The 23,049-nt window shown below is 47.0% G+C and overlaps 1 protein-coding gene across 5 annotated transcripts in view; it reads right to left on the bottom strand.

Moving 5' to 3' along the window:
- The window catches only part of RYR3 (ryanodine receptor 3), a 1,864,151-nt gene that overhangs the window by 1,376,929 nt on the left and 464,173 nt on the right, over positions 1-23,049 (bottom strand). For all 5 annotated transcript variants that reach the window (XM_086937034.1, XM_086937032.1, XM_086937031.1 and 2 more), the window contains one exon: positions 1,389-1,501. In XM_086937034.1, coding sequence (XP_086793160.1) covers positions 1,389-1,501 — 113 coding nt within the window. The remainder of the gene's footprint in view (positions 1-1,388; positions 1,502-23,049) is intronic.

The following is a 23,049-nucleotide window of genomic DNA, read 5'->3' as shown; positions in this document are numbered from 1 at the left end:
AATTTCACATGTCGTCAGCTTTTACCGGTTCAAGCTTGGATTAGTAAGGCCCTCTTGCAGCTTAGGGCCTGGCTCGCCGTTTCCAATCCCATTCTCCCTCCCTTAAGGGAGCACCGTTGGGGTGCAGATCAGAGGTCCTGTCAAATGCCCCACTCTAATAGACTGATGCATCCTCCATGCTCAATGTGGCTGAATACACACAACTGCACCTAGTCACCCTTCCGGCATCAGCGACCTTGCTTTGAAGCCAAGGATACCTCCATTGTCTGCCAACGTGTCCACATTACTACCATCAACACTCAAGGCATTGTGCTTTTAAAAGATATTGCAGCTGTTGTTATCTTAGGGAGTTGGGAAGCCACCTGAACTAGGCTAATCAACACAATCCAATGGCTTGCGATTTTACTTGCCCACGTTTGTCAGCTGAAGTTCTCCTATGGGTTATATATTTTTCTAAAGCAGATACCAGAAATATGGGTTTATTTCAGTATTACTGCTTTAAAAATGGCGCCTTGAAAAATAGTGAATGGAACATCCCTACATTACAAGAGAGTGTATGTCTTTTTAATGTGCTTAAAATGATCCCAACATTAGCAATTTGGCTGCTTTTTTAAATTGAGTAAAAAGTGATTGCCCATGTGAAAACCCTGTCACCATGGCCCGTCGTCTCATCGTTCCCCTCTTTGCTCTCCCCCATTGCTGACATGTGATTGGCCCACATCAACCCATATGCCGGCATGAGTCCCATGTAGTTCAAGCCTTCTCCTCTCCTCCCATGTGCGATCCTTACCAACCTGACACTGGTCACCTAGCATCTTATCAGCAGGCCCTACAACCTCAAGAAGATCAAATGTCCACCGCCAGCAGTCACACAAAGCAGAGGGCGCAGCTTCTGTGACGCATTACTCGTACATCATTACAGATTTCACATACCTGTCTGATCCCATCTCAATTCACACTAACTTTCAATGCACTATGATGAATATGTACCTACTCAATACAAAGTTATTCACCTTGCGTTGCATGTTTGACATGAACAGTGGTATCGTAGAGGGTGCTCTAATCATCCCTTCCTGCGCCTTGGTGGTGGGAGAAAATGGTTGACTGGGTTGTCTATAGTGAGCCCTCGCACTGCTATCACCATGTGTTGATAGCGCTTTTTAACTTTATTGGGCATTAAGGAACTTTACAATTAGATACATGAAAAAAGCACCACTTAAGACATATGTTCTCCTTATATTTGCTGCAGAAGGAACAATGGCTGACTTCCCCTTAACAGGAGTCAAGTCTCAAAGTACAAACCGAAATTAAGGTGGGTATGGTGGAGAAACCAATGGGAAGCAGGAAGGATAGACCAGACACGATGGAGCTCTGGCTCAGGCACTCACCAGGTATCGTTCAGAGGAAACGCTGACAAGGATGAGGTCATCTCCAATTCGGACCTTCTCTCCTTCAGATCTCTGCTTGGAAGCGGGATGTATGGTCCACCAGCAGGCCTCACCTGGGAGAGTTAAAGAAGTCAAGTTACTAGGGATCTGCTGGTGTACAGGAATATTGACAGTTTGTTTACCAGAAACAAGCACTCACCTCAACCCAACCTTCAAACTCCTCAGCCAAGATAGCTAATGCTCTTCTGACTATCAATAACCTGACTTAGTTTGCAGATAGCAGTGGAATTGTAGGATCACAGACGGATTTGGAGACAGTTTATCACAAGAAGCAGAGACATGGGGAGACTAGATTGGCCCAGCTGTCCATATATTTAGTCAGTAAATAGATGTCTGTCGGGTACTTATCTTATCTTCTACATGTTGTGTTTGACATACGGCTGACGACCACCACCTCATCCAAACTTTAAAAGTCTACACATTTGGTATCTTAGTGGAGAGGGGCATACACTAGAGCAGAACAACCTACCCAGCCAGCTAAACTTGGTACAAAAGGCTGTTTTCCAGATACCAAAGCAAAACTATTTACTTTCAACAAACTTTGCATTTCAACACTTCCTAAGATTCTCCCTAGCCTGGAGGTTCTTCCACTAGTCCTTCTTGTGGTCTCTTCTCATTTCGGGATCTTTGCAGGTGTGATAGAGCTTTAGGGGTGGTACGCAATACAGATGGTATGGATCAGTATCCTTTTGCTATATTCTCTGGGTAAACAAAGAAAATAGTCCTTGATTCAATACTTAGTCAGATTTTGGGTATTTCGATTATTCCTAAAACTAGTGCATTTGACAAATCTTCCGTAGGTAAGGATAGTCACGGGAGAAAGGTTCTTCGATCTCCAAAAATATGAACCAGTTCTCAGCTCATTTTTAGTAACGAGCATCTCTCACCAGGTTTTACCAACAATTAATATGACGGCAGCTAGAAGCCATCAGACCCCATTATATCTGCCCAATTGCTACCTAATGCAACTGCTTAGCTCACTCCATTTCATGACTTCTGAGTACACTCAGTCTCTTCTTTGAGGCACTTTGTACCACCAGATACCATACCTCATTTTGCAAAGGAAAATAAAATAGCCCCTTATCCCTGTGGTTTACATTTTCTCAAGGATAGAATATATAGGTGCACCATATAGTTCAAAAGTAACCTTACTAGGACTGGATTAAAACAATTCCTTACCTTAGTATTTGTATCTGTAAATAATTCACCATGCCTTCATCAAGATGAGACAAATTGTGTCTGAAGGCCATCTCCTGAATATTAGTGTGGCAGCAGATACACATTACTATGGAATATAGGAGTCAATGTGTACTCCAGAAGTTGAGCAATTCTTTGACTAATGAGGAAGCATCCACGCAGCCGACTGTGCAAGGGTTGCTCTTACTAGAACATAAATCCCACGGGATCCCTTAATAGCAGAAGAATGGAGGTTCTGTGTTGCATACTGAGAAACCCTCTAGTTCATGGCGATCAGATCCTGCAGCTAAAATCAGCAGTGGGGAAAAAGCTGCATAGGGTTCCTTAACAGTGGAAGATGGCTGTGAGGCTCACCTTAATGGAAACACTGTGCAGCAAACTCTGCCCAACAGAAGGTTCGGCTCTTGACAGACCATAGTGCCTTGCAAACGTGAAGTTGAGGACTGAATTGCCACTTGGTAAATGGCTATTAAATGAAGGCCTGCAAATACTACATCAGTAACGCCCATGCCTTTGGTGGATTGAGTGCATAATATTCAGTAAGGAGGCTAGCCAGTTTTAGTGTGCCATGGGATGCTGTGAGGCCATGATCTACTGAGTTATCCCTTCCTTTGCTTTGAAATGGGTTGTCTTTTATTAGAGGCAACAAAAGAAATGAATAAATATTCAGATTGTTAAAGTCTTTTGTTCTATTGATGTAGCATCTCAAAGGTTTCTGTGCGAAAGTTGAGTGGTTTGAAAAGAACGTCAGCATCAGCATCTTTTTGTTAAGATCATTAAGATGGATTTGTAGGCAAAGTTACATTGTCTTTATATACCCTCATAATGGGGTTATAATACATGGGATTCTGTGATCCCAGTATAAAACACAAACTTCTCTATAATAGGCTACATGTGATGCGCCCAGAAACAATTATGTCGGTACTTCAGTGTAATAAACTATTACTGTTGCGGTCAGAATTCATAATTCTGCTGCCAGCAGCAGGGGGAAAGGCAGGTACGTCACGGATCATAATTAAAGCAGCTCTTTAAAGAATGAAAACAAAATGTTGTTTTTCTTTCTTCTCTGTGTCTAATTGTACGGTGCCAAGTAGAAAGTAAACAATTATGGAAACATTTTAACATACGTGATTAGCACCCAGTATTTATCCCTTTTTGAAACTGATTATTCATCCAAAATAACCTAAGTAAAGTAATGCCCAGATTCCATTTACATTTGTGTAAAAACATTTTTCATAATCTTTTATTAATGGTCTTCTTTTTTCCTACATTATCCATCAATTCTGCCAGTGTAGCCAATGCGTTTTGTCTTTTACCAGAGACTTCTTGAGGGCTTTTCAATGTTCCCACATCCGTAAACGTTGTGTGTGTGAATAGAGTCTTTTATATGGAGAATGTACTTGTGCAATTCAGTTTTAACCGTGATTTGTACACACACATGATGTTTCTGTAATTTATGTTGCAACATGTCTTCAATACATCTGTTTGAAGCCCATGTTGGCATCAGAGTCTCAATTACTTTTCTTTACACCTCCCATGGCGTGTCCGACATCAGTTTCAAGTTAGGTGAGGTGGAAAAGTAACAGCCTCAATTTGTAAATTACCATTTATGGAAACATATTTATTTTTTGCACTCCTTAGGAAATTATAGAAACGTTAGAATCTTTCTGCATGCTTCTACCGTGCATTAAAAAAAACACACAGACTGGTATTAAACTGATTCTAATACATTTTTGCAACAAATATCTAACAGTTTTTGATGTGTGTTAAATTTGCACTAGAGATGCTATTTTTATTCTTTGTGTTTGCAAACATGCGCTCTCTTTCTTACGAAGGAGCTATGCACCAAGGATTTAAGTGGTTTAGGGGGAAGGTGATTGTGTTACCCTATATTCTAAGGAATAAAGTGCCCCCTAATGTACATGATAAGGAGATTGCAGGTCACCTCGGAGTTACATGACCATATAAAGGAACTCCGCCTTCAGCCTCATTCCTCTATATGGCCGTGGAACTCCTCTGTGACTTGTAATATCCGTATACTGTACGGCAAGGAATACTTTATTCATATATAATGGAGACTGAGACTGTGTGACTAATTGGAATGATAACTATAAGAAGCTCAGTCAGCAATGACATCAAGCGGGAACAGTGCTGGGAGTGCTTTCGGTGCCAGTGGTCACTTTCGCGCACAAGCCACGAAGAGTTTGGCATCCTGCTCCTTGATGGCCTTGCAATGCTTACTGAGGCATGAGGAACAGGTCTTTGAAATCGTGGTCTGACCCCAAGTACCACAGACAGACTGAATAAGGGTCTGTAATGTACATCTGTCCCTCGCAGTCCCTACAGGGTTCAAACCCAGACTTTTTATTTGGGGGGGGAGGGGGGTGTTTTGGTACTGCGTTTGTTAAATGTGAGAAAACGTTCTCACTCGGTTTGAAGCTCTGGATCCACGTCGAAGGGTCACCAAAAAATGAACTGATATCGATGTGCAGCGAGTGGGTGCTTTTTGGGCTCGGTGGTGCCACCCAATATCACTGAGATGCCGACTGAGTTCAGTGCCCCCTACCGGTAACCTCACTGCTTTGAAGTTTCCAGATCCAGTCTGATGCTTGGGGTTGTTCTACATGTGAGGAATTTACAAGTATAAGTGTCCATCAGAAAGTAGGCTTTTTCCAGGTCAATAAATATCCAAAATACTGTCTTCACTGTTTGATAAATTGTAGAAAGTTGTGAAGGAAAAGCATTTAGAATCACCTTTTTTACTAAGAAAAACCTTCTTTTGGGATTTTGTCAGTCTCCACAACGTTCTTTAATAAGAGTTTATTGATCTCGTCCCAAGAGGATCTAGATGTAAATAGCGTTCCCTTCGGGGAGTTTTGGCTGGAAGTTGATTAAGGAACTGTGGGGAATGCCTGCCCAGAACCCAGCCATCATTCCTGACATGCTGGCATGCTTGTAAGAATGTTTGGATCTTGTCTCCTACCAGTAGAGAATGGTGAGGGGCTCAGGAGGTGGGTAAGGTTGAACCGAGGAGTAAAGTTTTTTTTTAATCTGGGCATGTTCTGGAATTGTTTGGTCTTTGTACTTTCCTATCACTGTGGTTTGCTGTATGAATTGTCGGATTGGCCCTGGCTATAATAGGCTTGACACCTGTAGGTTCATAAATATTAGGGGTATATTGATAATTGTCCATTTGGCGACACAGTTGTCTCTTGTAAGCTGAGCACTGTTGACTTTGTTGATAAATGCCCAGGGACTCTGGATTACAGGTCTAGGTTTTAACAGTGTATAAGGCATCACCTACAAGTTTGTCAAACATTATTTGACCATTGAATGGCATACCTAAAGTGAAAGGAGGTACTGTCAAGCTATCCATACCTGCGCATCACCACCACATCGACAATTTATTGAAAGTCCATATTAATCAATCAGGGGAGAAAAATTCTGCTCTTCCCCTTAGAGGATGGCTTTGAACTAAATAAGATAATCAGTAGTCACTATGTCCAGGAAATTGGCAAGGTCGTGTCAAAGCTGCCCTTCTAATCTTGACGATATTCCTGTGGCTTTTGCCACTTTGATGGAGGTGGCTGCTTGGACATTGATTCTTCCCCCAGCATGTCTATTGCTTAACTTCATGGTCTGTAGGAATCATACTTGTGGAACAAGGGTTACAGTATCTCCTTTAAACCACAGAAAAAAATACAGAATATTTTTTTTCATGGTTAATGAGATATGCAGGACAAATCTAGCTCCCATTATTTCATTTCTAGCTGGTCAATTGTAGAGCCCAGGGCTACGTTCTTCATACAGTTAAGCCCTTCCTTCCATAGGCAGTTGAGTAATATGGTGGACATGATGTACTTGCATGACTTGTGTTTTGATATCAACAGGTCTTCCTGCGGTGTCTGAGGTAACATTAAACCATTGCGAAGCATTGTTTCTGAAAACATGGAACTTTGATAATGGAAGAAACTGAAACTTCCATTAATGCTGATCATCATCAAAAGGGATATCATTGATCTGGACGAGGAAGATTGGGTCGAGGCCCTGGAGAGCCCTAGAGGGGCGGCGATATCCACGCGTCTCCGATTGATTCATTTCCGGTACTTACACCGCACATATTACACTCGACAGCGCTTATGGAGGGCGGGTATGGTTGAGTCGCCCGACTGCCTCAGATGCGGCTTGGAAAAGGGTACACTGCTGCACCTGGTCTGGGAATGTCCGGCGCTGCAAAGGTTCTGGGAGGGGGTACACCGCTGCTTGGCGGAGGTTTTGGCATGGGAGATCCAGAGAAACCCTAAGCTGGCGCTGCTGCATGTTATGGCTGGGGTGGGGGGCAACCGTTACAAGCGACACCTGCTGCAGCTGGGCCTCACGTTGGCAAAGGGCGATATCGCGTGGGCATGGAAGGCGCCCCGGAAGAACGGCCTGGACTTTAGTATGGGTCTGGAGCAGCCTATATTTGTCGCCAGGGGGTGACCCCGCAAACATTACAAGATATGGAAAAGGTGGGCTGACTATCGGGGTCTGGACCTCGACCCCCCTCTTGCAGAGGCCACTCTTCCAACTCCCTGATGTGCTGGACTGTGCAATATCACTTTTGGTGTAAGGTGCATATCGCTCATGGCTTCTTCTGGTCTCATTTGCTGGTGGGGCAGCGGTTGCGCAAGGGGGGGAGGAGGGGAAGGGAGTTGGGGGGGGTGTTGGGGTGTTGTTGGGGGGGTGCTGGGGAGGGGGGGCTGTGTATCCTATTCTTGCTAAGCCTCTTTGGGGGGGTGGTATTGCTCCTTTTGCACACTGTTGACTGTGATGTTGTTACATTGCTTGTGGCAGTAGACTCTGGATGGCAGGGCTCTGCATCTATTGTGTCTTTAACAATAAAATCTGTTTAAAAAAAAAGGATATCATCAATAACACTGTAATTGATGATGAGGCAGTGGTACTGGAACAATTTTCGGAGTGGGGGTGCTGCCATCAATTTGCACCACTGAATTCATAGGGATTGTTAAAAATCTAAAGAACAAGAGTAGCAAATGAGCCACACCGGTTCAGCAGGAGAGTGGTATGGGTGTGTTATGTAGCTTGTGGTGTATTTTGGAGCACACTGTCACACATACATTACTAAAGCATGGTGAGGTAGCAGGCTATCATTTACAGACAGCACATTTTCCACTGAAATGGCAAATCAATTCGCACCGACATTCAGTTTTACTGATAAAACTTTATCCCCTACAAACAATGTGTGGAAACGAGGAGTCAGCAAATATTTATCTTTTGCATATCACCAAATAAAGTGTCTTGAATTGTTTTGATCCTATTAAAATCTTTCTTTCCATCACACTTTAGAACTACAGGACAAAAATGTTCTTCATTTGTGCTTTTCTAACTGCTGATATGTTTTCAAATATTTGTCCAGATCATGTTAGAAAAAAATACTGACACCCTACAGCCTTTCTTTTCACACTCTGTCTGTGGCCCAGCAAGAGTGTCAGATAGTCCACTTTACAAAATACACCCACTTTGCAATCAGAGGACGAAAAATAAACACCAATTTCAATGTTAAAAGAATAAGCAGCAATTTTTTCAGAAGACATAGTCTCACAATTGACCTCTGTTTTTGAATACACAGCAAATATGACATGATAAGAACAAACGATAAAGGCATCGTTTTGGCTCATTCACCTTCTGAACTCTACCATGCCTATTTTGGGCGTGCAACAGCACCACCCGCAACCCCTCTTCCAGCGCCTATGTGATGAGATTGATGATGATAGTGCTTTGCTTGTCAACCTGTAATTGACAACTAGGCCATCAATGAAATTGTGACCTAAGTGTCGGTGTTACCAATGTGGATGAGGAAGTTACAATGACCTCATTTGAGAAACTAGAATTCTGCAAAAGTTTGGTAGCTTGGAGACATCAGATCATGTAAACTCAGACTTGCTTGGTGACATAAGCCATCAGCCAAGTGAGCAAAAATGACTAGGGGCCGGATTTAGATTTCAGCGGACGGGTTACTCTGTCACAAAGGTAACGGATATCCTGTCCGACGAAATATAAATCCCATAATGTACTAAGGGATTTATATTTTGGTGGGCGGGGTTTTTGTCACCATTGTGACGGAGTAACCCATTCACCGAAATCTAAAGCTAACCTGGACCAGTCACTGACTTGAACGTAAAGAGACTTGTACGCCTTGGGTGAAAATAATGTAGTTCTTATGTTTTCTTCTTCACTTTCTGACTATAATATTTGTCCTCCAGTAAAATGATTACATCCTTCAAATTCAGTTGCTACCTGGGCCGTTCAGTCAGTCTGTGCCTAGCCAGGATCTTGAAAGCACTGTACTCTAAACAATGCACATTTTCTCCTTTCCTGGCCACTTATTGATTCACATCGAGTATTTCCGCTCTCCTAGCTGTCGCTAGGCATTATTAGAGGAGTGGAGAAGACCATTGGACTAATGAGCTGAGGAGCTTTCATAACAAATAGGACAGGGTGACCAATTTAATTAAACGGTGGCCTTGCACAATGACATGATTCACATGAAGAGAGGGTGCCTGATAAAGTCTGCCCTTGACACAAAGCCCTACTATCGGAAAGGGCTTTCTGTTAGAAGACAAGAAAATCAAAGTGTCAAATCCTTTATGTGTGCACAGACTGGAATCTGAAAACAAAGGTGACTTTGAGGCGGACAGGTAGTATTCAACTACAAGCATTCAACTAAACAGCGGAAGACAGCGCTGTCAAAATCATGGACATCTATTTACTCTGCACCGCCAGCAGAGCTTTCACCCACTCTGCCTACTGACTGACCAATCCCAGCTTGGTAATCAGACAGGCCACTGTGCATTTTGCCCGTTAGACGCAAAGAAAAAACGTGCACTCCCCCCGTCGGTCCTCAGCTGAAATCTAGCTGTTCGTGTGGAGATGATTTACAAGTGTGATGAATGGGTTGTGCAGTGACGAGGTGCTTTTTTCTCACTGCACCTTGCAAAGTGTGAGGGCACCATGTTTGGTCAGAAACTTGTTGAAACATCTTTGTGGTTCCTTACGAGACTTGCCATAGGATATGACCCAGTGCCATACCCCCTGGTCCTCGCATTGCCCACCCCTCCCGCATTACTTACGATGCCGCCACTCTCCTAGCCCTTAACCCCGGTCGCGCCCCCAACTGCGTCCAAGCCGCTCCTGGTCACACCCATGGACCTTTCTCTTGCTACTCCTGCAAATTCATCGGCACTGTCAACATCTCCGCTACGCCCACAGCACAGATCCCCGACCCCAATCACCTTCAATGCATCCTTCTCAACACCCGATCCGTCCACAGACATGCCATTGACCTTTGGAATCTACTAGACACCATTTCTCTGGACATCGCCTTCCTGACGGAAACATGGATGAATGCTTCCTCCGCACCTGACATCACCATTGCCATCCCTGAAGACTATAAGATCACTCGCAAAGACCGTACCAGCCACACAGGAGGAGGAATCGCTATCGTCCATAAGAAATAAATCCGCATCTCAACCAGCTCTGACGCCAACCTCGCAAACTCCGAACACCTCCACTTCCAGATCCACATCGACCCCAAAACCACACTCAGAGGCACCCTCCTCTACAGACCACCAGGACCCCGCGCAAAATTCAGTGAAGACATCACGGACTTCATCACCCCACACGCGCTCCCCTCCAAAGACTACATCCTTCTGGGAGACCTCAACTTTCACCTTGAAAAGATCAACGACCGCAACACCAGCACCCTCTTGGACAACCTCGCCAACCTCGGACTTAAACAACTAGTCACTTCCCCCACCCACATCGCAGGTCACACACTCGACCCCATCTTCACCTCCAGCAATCATGTCTCTTTCAGCCACACTACGGATCTCCTCTGGACTGACCACAGCTGCGTTCACTTCACCTACAACAAACCAAAACCCAACATCCACCTCCAACCTACCCTGCAAAGAAACTGGAACAAAATCACCACGGACCAAATCTCCGCATCGCTCCTTCGAAACTCCCCAGCCCTCTCTTCTAACGCTAACGAAGCCGCCGCCAACCTCACCCTATGGTTATCCAACACCGCCGACACCTTAGCTCCACTGAAAAAACGTCAAAGTAAACCTGGCAGCAAGAAGGCCTCATGGTTCAACGATGATCTCAAGAAGTCCAAGAAACTCTGCCGTTCCCTTGAAAAGGCCTGGAAAAAAGACCCAACCACCAGCACCAAGGACGCCTTCAAAAGCGCCACCCGCACTCACCACCAACTGATCCGAAAAGCCAAGAAAACAGCATTCAAGGATCGACTTGACAACAACGCCCACAACAGCAAGGAACTTTTCAACATCGTCAAGGAATTTTCCAATCCCTCGGCCAACTCCAACGACATCACCCCCTCTCAAACCCTCTGCGATTCCCTAGCCTCTTTTTTCCACAACAAGATTGCAGACATCCACAACAGCTTTGACAACCAACCCGGATACCAACCCACCCTACCATCTGCTGACCATCTTCCCCCGTGAACACCCTTAACGCCTGGAACCCTATCTCCACTGAGGACACCATCCGCCTGATGAATTCCATCCACTCAGGATCCCCCACAGACCCATGCCCTCACCACATCTTCAACAAAGCAGACTCCGTCATAGCACCGCACCTCCGAGACGTCATCAACTGCTCCTTCAACTCCGCCACCTTCCCAGAAGACTGGAAACACGCTGAACTCACCGCCCTTCTGAAAAAACCAACAGCGGACCCCACCGAACTCAAAAATTACCGCCCCATCTCGCTTCTTCCATTCCCGGCCAAAGTCATCGAGAAAGCCGTCAACAACCAGCTCGCCGCCTTCCTCGAAGCCAACAAATCCCTCGACGCCTCACAATCTGGCTTCCGAGCAAAACACAGCACTGAGACCGCCCTCATCGCAGCAACAGACGACATTCGAACTCTACTGGACAATGGAGACACAGTCGCCCTCATCCTCCTCGACCTCTCTGCAGCATTCGATACAGTCTGCCACAGCACCCTTCTACAACGCCTCAATAACATCGGAATTCAAGGAAAAGCACTTGAATGGATCACCTCGTTCCTCACCGGAAGAACCCAGAGAGTCCGCCTTCCTCCATTCAAGTCCGAGGCCTCTGAAGTCATCTGCGGCGTACCTCAAGGATCCTCACTCAGTCCCACCCTATTCAACGTATACATGAGCCCCCTCGCGGCCATCGCACGCCAACACAACCTCAACATCATCTCTTACGCGGACGACACTCAACTGATCCTTTCTCTCACCAATGACCCCAGCACCGCCAAAACTAACCTACACGAAGGAATGAAAGAAGTTGCCGAATGGATGAAACAAAGCCGTCTGAAACTGAACTCAGACAAAACAGAAGTCCTCATCTTAGGTACATCCCCCTCTGCTTGGGACGACTCCTGGTGGCCGGAAGCCCTCGGAAAAGCACCCATCCCGACAGACCACGCACGGAACCTTGGCGTCATCCTGGATTCTTCACTCTCAATGAACAGACAAGTCAGCGCCGTATCCTCTTCCTGCTTCAACATTCTTCGCATGCTCAGAAAAACATTTCGCTGGATCCCCACCGAAACAAGGAAAACAGTCACCCACGCTCTGGTCACGAGCCGACTGGACTACGGAAACACCCTCTACGCAGGTACCACCGCTAAACTCCAAAAGAAACTCCAACGAATCCAAAACGCCTCAGCCAGGCTCATATTAGACATCCCACGCAACGAACACATCTCTGGTCACCTTAAAGACCTCCACTGGCTACCCGTCAATAAGAGAATCACTTTCCGACTGCTTACCCACGCACACAAATCACTCTACGACATCGGACCAGATTGCCTCAACTCTCGACTGTCCTTCTACACCCCCTCCCGCCATCTACGTTCTTCCAGCCAAGCCCTCGCCACTGTACCTCGCATCAACAAGACCACCATGGGAGGCAGATCCTTTTCATACCTGGCTGCTAAAACATGGAACTCACTCCCCGCTTACCTTCGCCTCACCCAGAACCACCTAGCGTTCAGAAAGCAGCTTAAAACGTGGATATTTGACAAATAATCCTCCTCCCCTTCCTAAGCGCCTTGAAACCCTCTGGGTATGTAGTGCGCTATACAAATTTTTTTGACTTGACTTGACTTGACTGTAGTGGGAGGTAGAGCATCGAGATCACTCCTCGTCCACAGAAGCCTCCAGGAATAAGACAAATGCACACACAAGGTGCAAATGAAGGCCTGTGCAAAGGCAGTAAACAGATACAAAGAAGGGCTTTACAAGACTAGTCACACCGTGAGCCCTCAGCCAGCACCTCATTAAAAGGTACACAGGGAGACCCAGGATGGGGAAAGAGACCGCGATCTGCAGTGTAGAGAGAAAGGCAGCCAGGACAGACAATTGAGAGCCAGGATCTGCAACTAGAGCCAGATGGACACAAGGAACACGCCAAGTACTCAAAGGCTTGAACCCTGCCACAAGGCCATTCCTCTGACCAAAAAGCATCAGACCCAGCAATACCGACTAATTTCCAGACAAAAGGTTACCAAAGCTTCATAAATCAGAACTCAGAAAAGCAATCCCACGAGGATGAACCTCAAGTGTATGTGCCTCAATCAGCAAAAAGCCAAAAAGGGATCACTATACCAGAAGCCGTAGGCAATCTAAGCCATTATAGCCAGAGCCCAACAAGCGAAATACAGGACTGCCAGGGTGACAGCTGCAAGAGGAATGCCAACTGAATACTGCATAGCCGAGAGGAAGAAAAAAACAAGCAAACTGCCACAGCATGAAGTGTACAGAACAGTACAAGTAAGACGTACTCAATGTAAAACATAAAAAAAACGAGGACATGAAATTTTCGAATTACTATACATGTTGATTTATTTGAGAAACCTTCAGACACTGAGAATGAACAGACTAGAAGCAGACTCCCAAAATGAAGAAAGAGGAGCATACAGTGTGTGAAGAACTACTGAACTAAGAGAGATCCTTCAAGCACCACATAATTGAACACATCTTTAAGTAGAAGTATGCATTGAGTGGCATCCCGATGATTAGAAACCAGATGGGATCGCAGAACGTGCTCAGATATTGAGCGCACAGCCCTCCAAACTCCCAAGCCCATGCAGGAAAGACCCTCCAGATAGAAGAAGGGGAAGGCAGGTAGCCCACCAAAAACCAGCTATCACGGGTACAGAGAACCCAGCAAGATAAGGAAACAGGAAGACACACCGAGGGAGCCCAGTGGACCAACCAGAGCTTGGATCAAGAACAAATCCCATGGCAGATCCATTGAGATGCCGCCTCTGTGACACAAATCCCATGAAGAACCAAGTCCTGCCTGCACCAGAAACAACCAGAGTACGTCAAACCATATCCTACCAGTAGGACTACAGTAAGCTGGTAGGAAAAAGAGCTGAAGTTCAGGAATCAAGGCTCCACTGGCAGTGGCGTAGCAAGGTCAGGTGGTACCCGGTGCAGAAAATGTCTTGTCACTGCCCCACCCCTCCCCCACATTGAAATTATTAAAAGTTGTCCGTAGTTGCCAAAATTGGGGGTGCTTAGAAACATGAATAGGCACTATAACAGCTAGACCATTCTGTTCAGCCTTAGAGTGAGTGAGTTCTCAAAGTTGCGAGTCTCCACCATTAGTCATTTTTAAAAGATACATGTGTCATATGAAGCGTTCACGCTTGAAATATTATATAGATCTAGGTACCTAAATACCTAAATACCATGTAAACTTGAAAACATAAATCTATTGCTCATTCCAACTCACGAGTAACCTGAAAATAAACGTGAAAAGGACAGCCTGTTACCACAGTGATTTCACTCTTAAAGGTGTTCACACAAAGCCAAGTTACTCGGATCAGAAAGAAAAAATCCTATATGGGGTGTGTATCCCCATTTGCTACAGGATAGTAAACGACAAAACATTTAGCAACTCCCTGGTGCTTGCCAACAATCTTATGTCTGATTAGTGACCTATTAGGTGACACTGCTGCCAAGCACTATAACGCAGTGTGTTAGTTGCCAGCCGCAGACATTTAATGATCGTCATTTCACAGATTTGATTACCAGCACGGCCAACTAAGCCTTACATCCTTCCGTGGTCGGTATCATTAAACTGTGTAACAGTAACATCTGTGGGATACAGTACTTGGAAATGGCAGAAGAGCTGTATGGAGCACTATGTACATCCAGGGGCTCCAAGCACAAGCCCCCTGCGGCCTATTTCCAAAGCCCCTAACCCACATCTCTATGTGCATAAGATCCGAAAGCGCCCACAAGCACAAGCTCCTGATGCACACATTCAAACACAACGCCAACAGACCACCGAGACTTTGGCCAGCGAGCATCCCAGAACTGTGAAGGGCAGCCTGGGTCACAAAGTGCTAAGGAACAATACAATGGTAGACGTGTGTTACACAAATGCATTTAACAAAACACAGAAAGGCAAAATATATTGTATTAACTCCTGCAAGAATTCTAGAAAACTGTCCAAGACTCATTATAAATAGTTTTCTTGTGTTTAACCCTGGAAGATCTAAAGCTTACAGTAAACAATGCATTAGGAATAACACGCACAAAAACAACATATAGGTACTGTAGCTCGATGCCATTATAGGAACTGGAACAACTTTCAACAGCAAACAAATTTAAAGGAGATGATTTATGTACAGTGTTCAACATTTCTTTGAAATAACTCTAAATTGATTGCTGTGCTTGATGGGTTTGTTGAGTACAGCTGGAGTAACTTTGTCTGCGTTTGAGCATCTCACCTAAGAGGCAGGCAGGGTACCACACACACCTAAACCAACGCGTGGCACGAGGTAGCCCGCTGCCTGACACTGTGGAGAGGGTCAGGAGACACAGAACTCCAGTGACTGCTCTCCCACACCAGCGCTACAGAGCGCTGCCAACACGAGAGCAGTGACTGTTCTCCAACAGCAAGCACATTTTGCCATTTTGTCACCCCCCTCAGTGTTGACACCCAGGGCGGCCGCACCCACCGCACCTTCCTTCCTATGGCGCTGTCCACTGGAGACTCTGAAACTGGCCCCTGCAATAATGCCACAGCTGCTATAGGAGTCCATCCACACAATACAGGAAGAGCATTAGCTCTGCCCGGGAGAAGGGAGGTGAAAGGAAGGAACCAATGATGTGAAGTCCTAAAAACCTGGACCGAAGGCAAGTGACGCCAGGCTCTGAGATAGCAAAGCGCCAGGCCTGATTAAGGGTCCAGAAAGAGTTTGGCAGCATCCTCCCAAAGTGTGCTCAAACAGCACAGATGTGCAAAGAAGGGGCGGTACCCATGTCCGCCGGAGCAGAGCCAGTCTCAAGCCAGGGGTCCCCAATAGAGGAGATAACCTCTTTCCCAGCTAGTGGTAAGGCATGTGTGGAACCCTGACATGCAGCACCCCGTCTGCCAAAGAGCAGAAAGTGAGCAAGAAACACGTCCCTGGTAGCAGACTGCTGCCCGCAGGCAGCATACAGAAAGAGCATCCCATCGTCAGATGGAGACAGACAAGAGGGCGGGCAAAGTATCCTTTCGTAGTCATAAGGGCAGAGCTGAAAATGTAAGCTTCTTTTGCAGAAGGAACAATGAGTCCAGAGGGAGACTATTGTAATGATGCAAAATAGCGTGTTCCTTTACTATTATGAGGCACACGTTCCATTTGATTCCATTGGTACTGCGTGTTACCGCACTCCAGGAAAGGGGAGGGCCGCATTGCCCCCCCCCCGCATGTATGGTGGGGCGCTGGCCCCCTTCCCCTTGCTAATAACCATGGTGGGGCTCGCCACCGCTGTAGGAAGGTGGATACCTGACTATGGTTGCCCCCAACTTTTTGCCTGGTGTTTTGCTGGTTTTCCGACTTAGTTGACCTGGGACCCTGCTATTCAGGGCCCCAGGCCTACTGCTCTCTCTGTAAAATTGATTCCGTGTACCTTAGGTACATATCTAATTGGATACTGAGTCACCTTATCAGTCCCTGTACAGTGTACCTTAGGTACCCAGGGCATAGGTGTACCCAGGGCCTACCAGGGGCTACAGCATGTATTATGCCCCCCCTGGCTGGCCATCCAAATCTGACACAACTGGCTGCACGACAGCTGGGGCAAGGTGGTATAATCACCCTTTGCTTTAGATATAGTATTCCTATATCTAACCCTAAAATGGACACATATATTCCTATCAGTCACTCCTATGGCAGGCCTTATCAATCCTGAAGGCAGAGTGCATGGAATTATGTGAGATGGTGCTCTGGCATGAGCTGAGCCCGTTTGCAGCTTGCGGAACCAAGTCCTAATAGCTGTTCCATGATAACGCGTACCATATACTCTTAAGTGCCTTATAATCCTCGCGGTTATTTGCCAACTTTGGTATCGCTTTATCAAAACATGTCGAGTAAGGTGTCATACGAATTGGAATACTAACCCCTCGCCAATTCTGGCGGCGGGGTTAGCATTCCACCCTTCTAGAGGGACACGACATGTATGTAACTGTGAACCCCGGTTAAAGTTAACTCGAGCCTCAGCATCACAAAATGGATGCTGCCACCACAGACACAAGTCTGACCTCCTGCTGCTGGGAGTCCTTCCAGCGAGGAGAGCTTGGACAAAGGGTTTCCTGTCAGGGGCGATGCTAGCACCATCCCAGACAGGGTTTTGTGTATCCTAGGTAGGCAGGGCTGAGAGGAAGGTGACATGCAAGTGGCACCCCGGTGCTCACTGTGCATAGGCCGGCTCAAACCAGTTCCAGGGACACACCAGCCCCTGAGCTGGGGAGAGACCGGACAAAGGAGTGTGGGTGTAGCCACCCCCCTCCTGGTCCCACCCATGGGCAGGACCTAGTCGCGTGCCAGCCCCTTTCTTTAGAATAAAGGTAGGAGCGGGGACCCTTCCAAATTAGATCATCTTTGAATCCTGAAACTACTTTCTACGAAAGGAACTATCGACTTCTTCTCAAGATTTCTCCCTTGTGACTAAGGAGTAGTCACCCTGCATCAGCAGGCACCAACTAAGTATCTTGCGGTTTGCTGCACGTCCTTCCTCCGGAACCAGACTAACCAGCTCGACGAGACCCGGACTCCCTGCCATCTCTGACCTCAACCTGGCTCTACAGCACTGCTGAGAACCGTGGGTGCGACGAGACCAGAGGAACCGGCTATCATCAGAACCAGCACGACACTGACCCAGCACGACCGCCGAGGGACCCTCGAGTGGGTGCACTGGGGTAAGAGAAGCCCCAACCCCAAGCAGCACGAGCACCGAAGTCCAGCCCCCCAGCATCCACCAGATCTGCGTGGGGCCCTTTTGCTTCTGTGTCGCTTGCCACGTTGTCCGGTCACTTGCCCTTTGGCTAGTGACCCTCCAGACGACGCCCTACGTTTGTTTCACCCCTGGTCTATCTCCTCTAGACTGGCTCTTGTCTCCTCTTGAAGGGGACCTTCCTCGGACCCTCCTGGTCCACTCCAGACGCTATTTTGTGTCGCCACGTGGGCTTGCCGTAGCCAAGGCTTGTTGCCTCCTTCAAACGGATCCAGCATCGCCAGCAGCAGACATCCGACGTGGAACAGTTCGCAGACCTCCAGCCTGGTCGACATCAGCGCCCTGGTCCGTGCAGCAGCAGAATCCAGTGTCACCTCTTCGCCTGGCTGAGTGACCTCGTCCGGTGCCATCCTGGTGCCCACCTAATCACTGGCTAGTGATTCAGAACTTGGTCCCCTCTGCTTACAGGTATCCTTCTTCACTGATCCATCCTTGGATCAGTACGGAACATCTTCACTGGTCGCCTGCCAGCAACTTTTACTTCAGGCTCCTGGTTCATCAACGCGACACTTGAACCCTATGCAGCCGCAGCCCCTGGGCTAGGTAAACCGAGTACCACGGTGCTCCAGCGTAGAACCACTCTCTAAGTGTCTAGATTCACTTTCGTTTTTGACCTACCTAGTCGGGTTCGCCCGAGAACACTAACTTTGCTTTTACTAGCCTCCATAGACTTTGTCCCGCATTGCGCGTGAGAGTTTCCACTCTGCACACGACGTCCCTAGGCCTCCTGCTTCTAATCTAAGGGTTCAGCATTGTAGGCCCAGCGGTTCTAAAGCCTCTGAGAATAGTTACTTACCTGCTAGTGATTCGCATTCCACTTTTGTAGCATATGGTTTTTCGTGCCCCTCAGGCATTTGTGTAAATTGTGCGACTTTCAGTATTTCTTTAAGAGTTTTGTATTGTGCTTAGCACCCTGTCCTCATAAAGAGTCCAGGGTTGTTGTGTTATAAATAAATATCCTTTTATTTTCATAACAACTTGTGTGGTGTCCTTTCACTTGGTGTTCAAGGGGTATATGTGATGGTATAACAGCTGGCTTAACACGCCCTCTAGAGTTTAGCCTAAAGACTGCTCTTGTCCATGCTACTAGGATAGCTGGTCTATAAGGTTGACTTACAACCAATCATCAATAAGGGTTGTTTGGACTGATACAAAGTGCTCACTAGAATAGTGAACATTATATATCAGGCCAACTTCTCACATTGGTGAGCAGCAGTTGGGATTTGAGCTTGCTGTTGTTTTACCACACGTATCCTAAGAATATCATTTGAAAGATCACATAAGTACCAAGGTACATATAACTTAGCTTAGAATACTCTGAGTTCTACTGAACCAGCTGTTGTAGTGCAACAGGGCCTAGCACACCCTGACTACAACTCTAGCAAGGGATCAGTAGGCAAACAAATAGTGTAGGTAGGTGCATCACTTACACCACACTAGAAGCATGTCTAACCACAGAGAGTCTGCAGAGACCCCTCTTGTGGTTGTGGACCCTCCACAGGTCCCTTCCAGAGCTGCAGCTCTTAGCTTCCAGGAGATGAGACAAGTGTGTACCTCCAGGAAACTAAAACAGGGTTCTAACCCCACCATTCCCTTTCTGATAGGTCTCTTAGAGACTTATGATGCCAGAAGAGCTTCTAATACAGGCCCTTCTAATCCAGATGGGAATATGCCCCCTTAGAGGGAACCCATGGGGACCCTGACCTCAACGCCATCAGAACCGAGAGTGATGAGGAGGAAGAGGATCAGGAGTTGTTAGGGGATGAGGCAGACAAAGGTCAGGTAGAAGTCAGTAGACTCACCAGGACCAACTTAAGCAGGCATGAAAATGGACTTGGGGGACCCCCAGGCCCACTCTCAGGCAGTCTTAACATTGGGAATGGACGAGTTAGGTCTCTATCCAGAGGCTCTAACAGATCCATTCGAACCAATGGCTCTCAGGCCTCTTCTCACAGAGGGATGACATCCCCTCAGAGGAGAGAGCATGAGGCCAAGATGAGGGAAGTCAATCTGAGGATTGAAAGGGAAGAACCTGCCCTGGCCAAAGAGAGACTTGCCTTTGCTAGAGAGCAGAAATTGAGTGGGGCAGACCCCACTGGTGGCAGCATTTTACCTAGAGAAAAGGACAGGAGTTTAGACACTAGACACCTGAGTAAGATAGTGCCCCCCTTTAAACAAGGGGATGACATCCACAAATGGATGACTGCTTTGGAGAGGGTCTGCACTGTCCAGTGCATCCCCCAGAGTCAGTGGGCAGCTATTCTGTGGATCTCCTTTGAAGGCAAAGGTAGAGATAAGCTCCTCACTACTAGAGCTGAGGATGCTAACAATTACCAAGTCCTGAAGAATACACTGGTTGATGGGTTTGGCTTAACAACTGAGCAGTACAGGTTGCTGTTCAGAGACACCCAGAAAACTCAGTCTCAGGATTGGGCTGACTTTGTTGATTGTGCCACTAAGGCTTTTGAAGGCTGGCTACTGGGAAGTAAGGTTACTGATTTCAAAGGATTGTACGATCTAATTATGAGAGAGCAAGTCTTAAGTAATTGTCAGAACCAGTTATTACACCAGCACCTGGTAGACTCTGATCTGACCTCTCCACAAGAATTGGGTAAGAGGGCAGACAAATGGGTCAGAACCAGGATTAGGCCTAAGAACCAGGGTGGTGACCAAAAGAAGGAATCAAACAAGCCTCAAGAGAAGGGTGGGAATAAATCTTCTGATCAAACCCCAGGACCCCAAAACTCCTCTGAAAAGGGTGGGTCCCAAAATCCTTCCAATACCCAAAAGAAACCTTATTGTCATACCTGCAAACAGGTAGGCCATTACAAAAGTGACAGCAGTTGCCCAAAGGCCAACAACAATAAGGAAAACATACCCCCAAGTAAAAATTCCCAGCCTCCTGTTACTACTAGTAGTAATCCCCCAGGTGGTGGGAGTGCCCCCAAGAATCTGGATGCATTTACTTTGGGAGTTCCTGGGGACTCTGGCCTAACCAGGTCCCCAAACTTAGATACTCTTGTCTGTGAGACTGGCATGGGGTTTGCCAACTTCACAACTTGTCCCAACACTTTGGGCAAGTACAGACAGGAGCCCCTCATCAATGGTTCAAAAGTTGAGGCCTACAGAGACACAGGGGCTAGCATCACCATGGTGGCTGAGAGCCTAGTCCCCTCAAGGCAACTTATACCTGGGGCCACATACCAGGTAATCAACATTGATGGAGTGCAGAGAGATCATCCCATAGCAGTGGTAAATCTCAGCTGGGGAGGTGTCACTGGTCACAAGAGAGTGGCAGTGTCACCAAACTTGTCTGTAGATTGCCTACTGGGGAATGATTTAGAGATCTCAGCCTGGGCTGAGGTAGAGCAAGAAACCAATTTTAAAATGGTAATCCTCCATGGTAAGGTTAGTGGGGCAGTGATAGCCACAGCCCCAGTCCAAGATGTACTCCCTGAACAGGTCAGGAGGGCGGTGCCAGTCACAGCCCTATCCGAGAAAGATGCCTTTCCTGAACAGGTTGGCAAGGCTGTGATGGTCACAGCCCATACCCAAACTGAGTCCCTTCCTGAAAAGGTTGGTGGAGTTGTGATGGCCAGAGCTCAAACTCAGACAGATAATAGTGTTGTGAAGCCTGAAACTATGGATCACTCCACTCAGACAGAGAGCATTGAGGAGGAACAGAAATCTCCCTCCCACCAGACTTTAGGAAAGGATCAGCCTCCTCAGGGAACTGATCTGACCCCTTGTGAAGGAACTGCCCCAGAGGTAGTCAGGCCTAGCCTGGCAGAACCCCTGATGTCAGTGGACCCTTCCAAGGTGGGACCCAGTCTGGAGCAGGTAACCTGCCCCTCTCTACCCTGCCTCAGTCAGCCCAGGGCTGTAGAGGTCAGGGAGGCCAGTGGTGGACCCCAAAGGGCCCCCCTGTCCAAAATAACTTCCCAATCAGCAGATTAAGGGCACTGAAGCTAGTAGTCCTAGCCCAGTGAAAATAAAACAAACTCCTGAGGGATCCCCCTTAAAATTAGCTAGGGACCTCCCACAGATGGACACTGTTGGGCACAGCCAAACCGGGGGCCTAAAAACCCCAAACCTGACCTGTCCCTCCAGTAAGCCAAACAGAGGGACTCAGCCTCCAGCTTTAGGTAGCCAGAGGTTGACCCTGAGAGCTCACAGCAACTCAGTCCTGGAAAGAAGGGCACATATGGTGGATAGTGATTGGAGGAAGTTGAGCCCAACATTAGTGGAGTCTCACTTCAGTACTCCATTTCAGCACCAGCCTTTTACTTTGCCAAAACACACCACAGGTAGAGATTCCCTATGGTGGAGATCCTCAGATACCCTTAGGGGGAGGGATTGCTTAGTGGACCATGAGATAGGGGGTAACCATGCCAGTGCATATACCACCTCATATGGCCACTCAGGCAATATAGGCTTACCTGGTCAAGGATAGCCTTATCTCCTTTCGTTTGGGGGGAGGGGTTATGTAGGAAGGTGGATACCTGACTATGGTTGCCCCCAACTTTTTGCCAGGTGTTTTGCTGGTTTTCCGACTTAGTTGACCTGGGACCCTGCTATTCAGGGCCCCAGGCCTACTGCTCTCTCTGTAAAATGGATTCCATGTACCTAAGGTACATATCTAATTGGATACTGAGTCACCTTATCAGTCCCTGTACAGTGTACCTTAGGTACCCAGGGCATAAGTGTACCCAGGGCCTACCAGGGGCTGCAGCATGTATTATGCCACCCCTGGATGGCCATCCAAATCTGACACAACTGGCTGCACGACAGCTGGGGCAAGGTGGTGTAATCACCCTTTGCTTTAGATATAGTATTCCTATATCTAACCCTAAAATGGACACATATAGTCCTATCAGTCACTCCTATGGCAGGCCTTATCAATCCTGAAGGCAGAGTGCTTGGAATTATGTGAGATGGTGCTCTGGCATGAGCTGAGCCCGTTTGCAGCTTGCGGAACCAAGTCCTAATAGCTGTTCCATGATAACGCGTACCATATACTCTTAAGTGCCTTATAATCCTCGC

This window comes from Lissotriton vulgaris, chromosome 9 (genome assembly GCF_964263255.1).
Source record: "Lissotriton vulgaris chromosome 9, aLisVul1.2, whole genome shotgun sequence".
NCBI classification, from domain to species: domain Eukaryota; kingdom Metazoa; phylum Chordata; class Amphibia; order Caudata; family Salamandridae; genus Lissotriton; species Lissotriton vulgaris.
The sequence above is the reverse complement of the archived record's forward strand: the minus strand, read 5'-3'. Positions and strand labels throughout refer to the sequence as shown.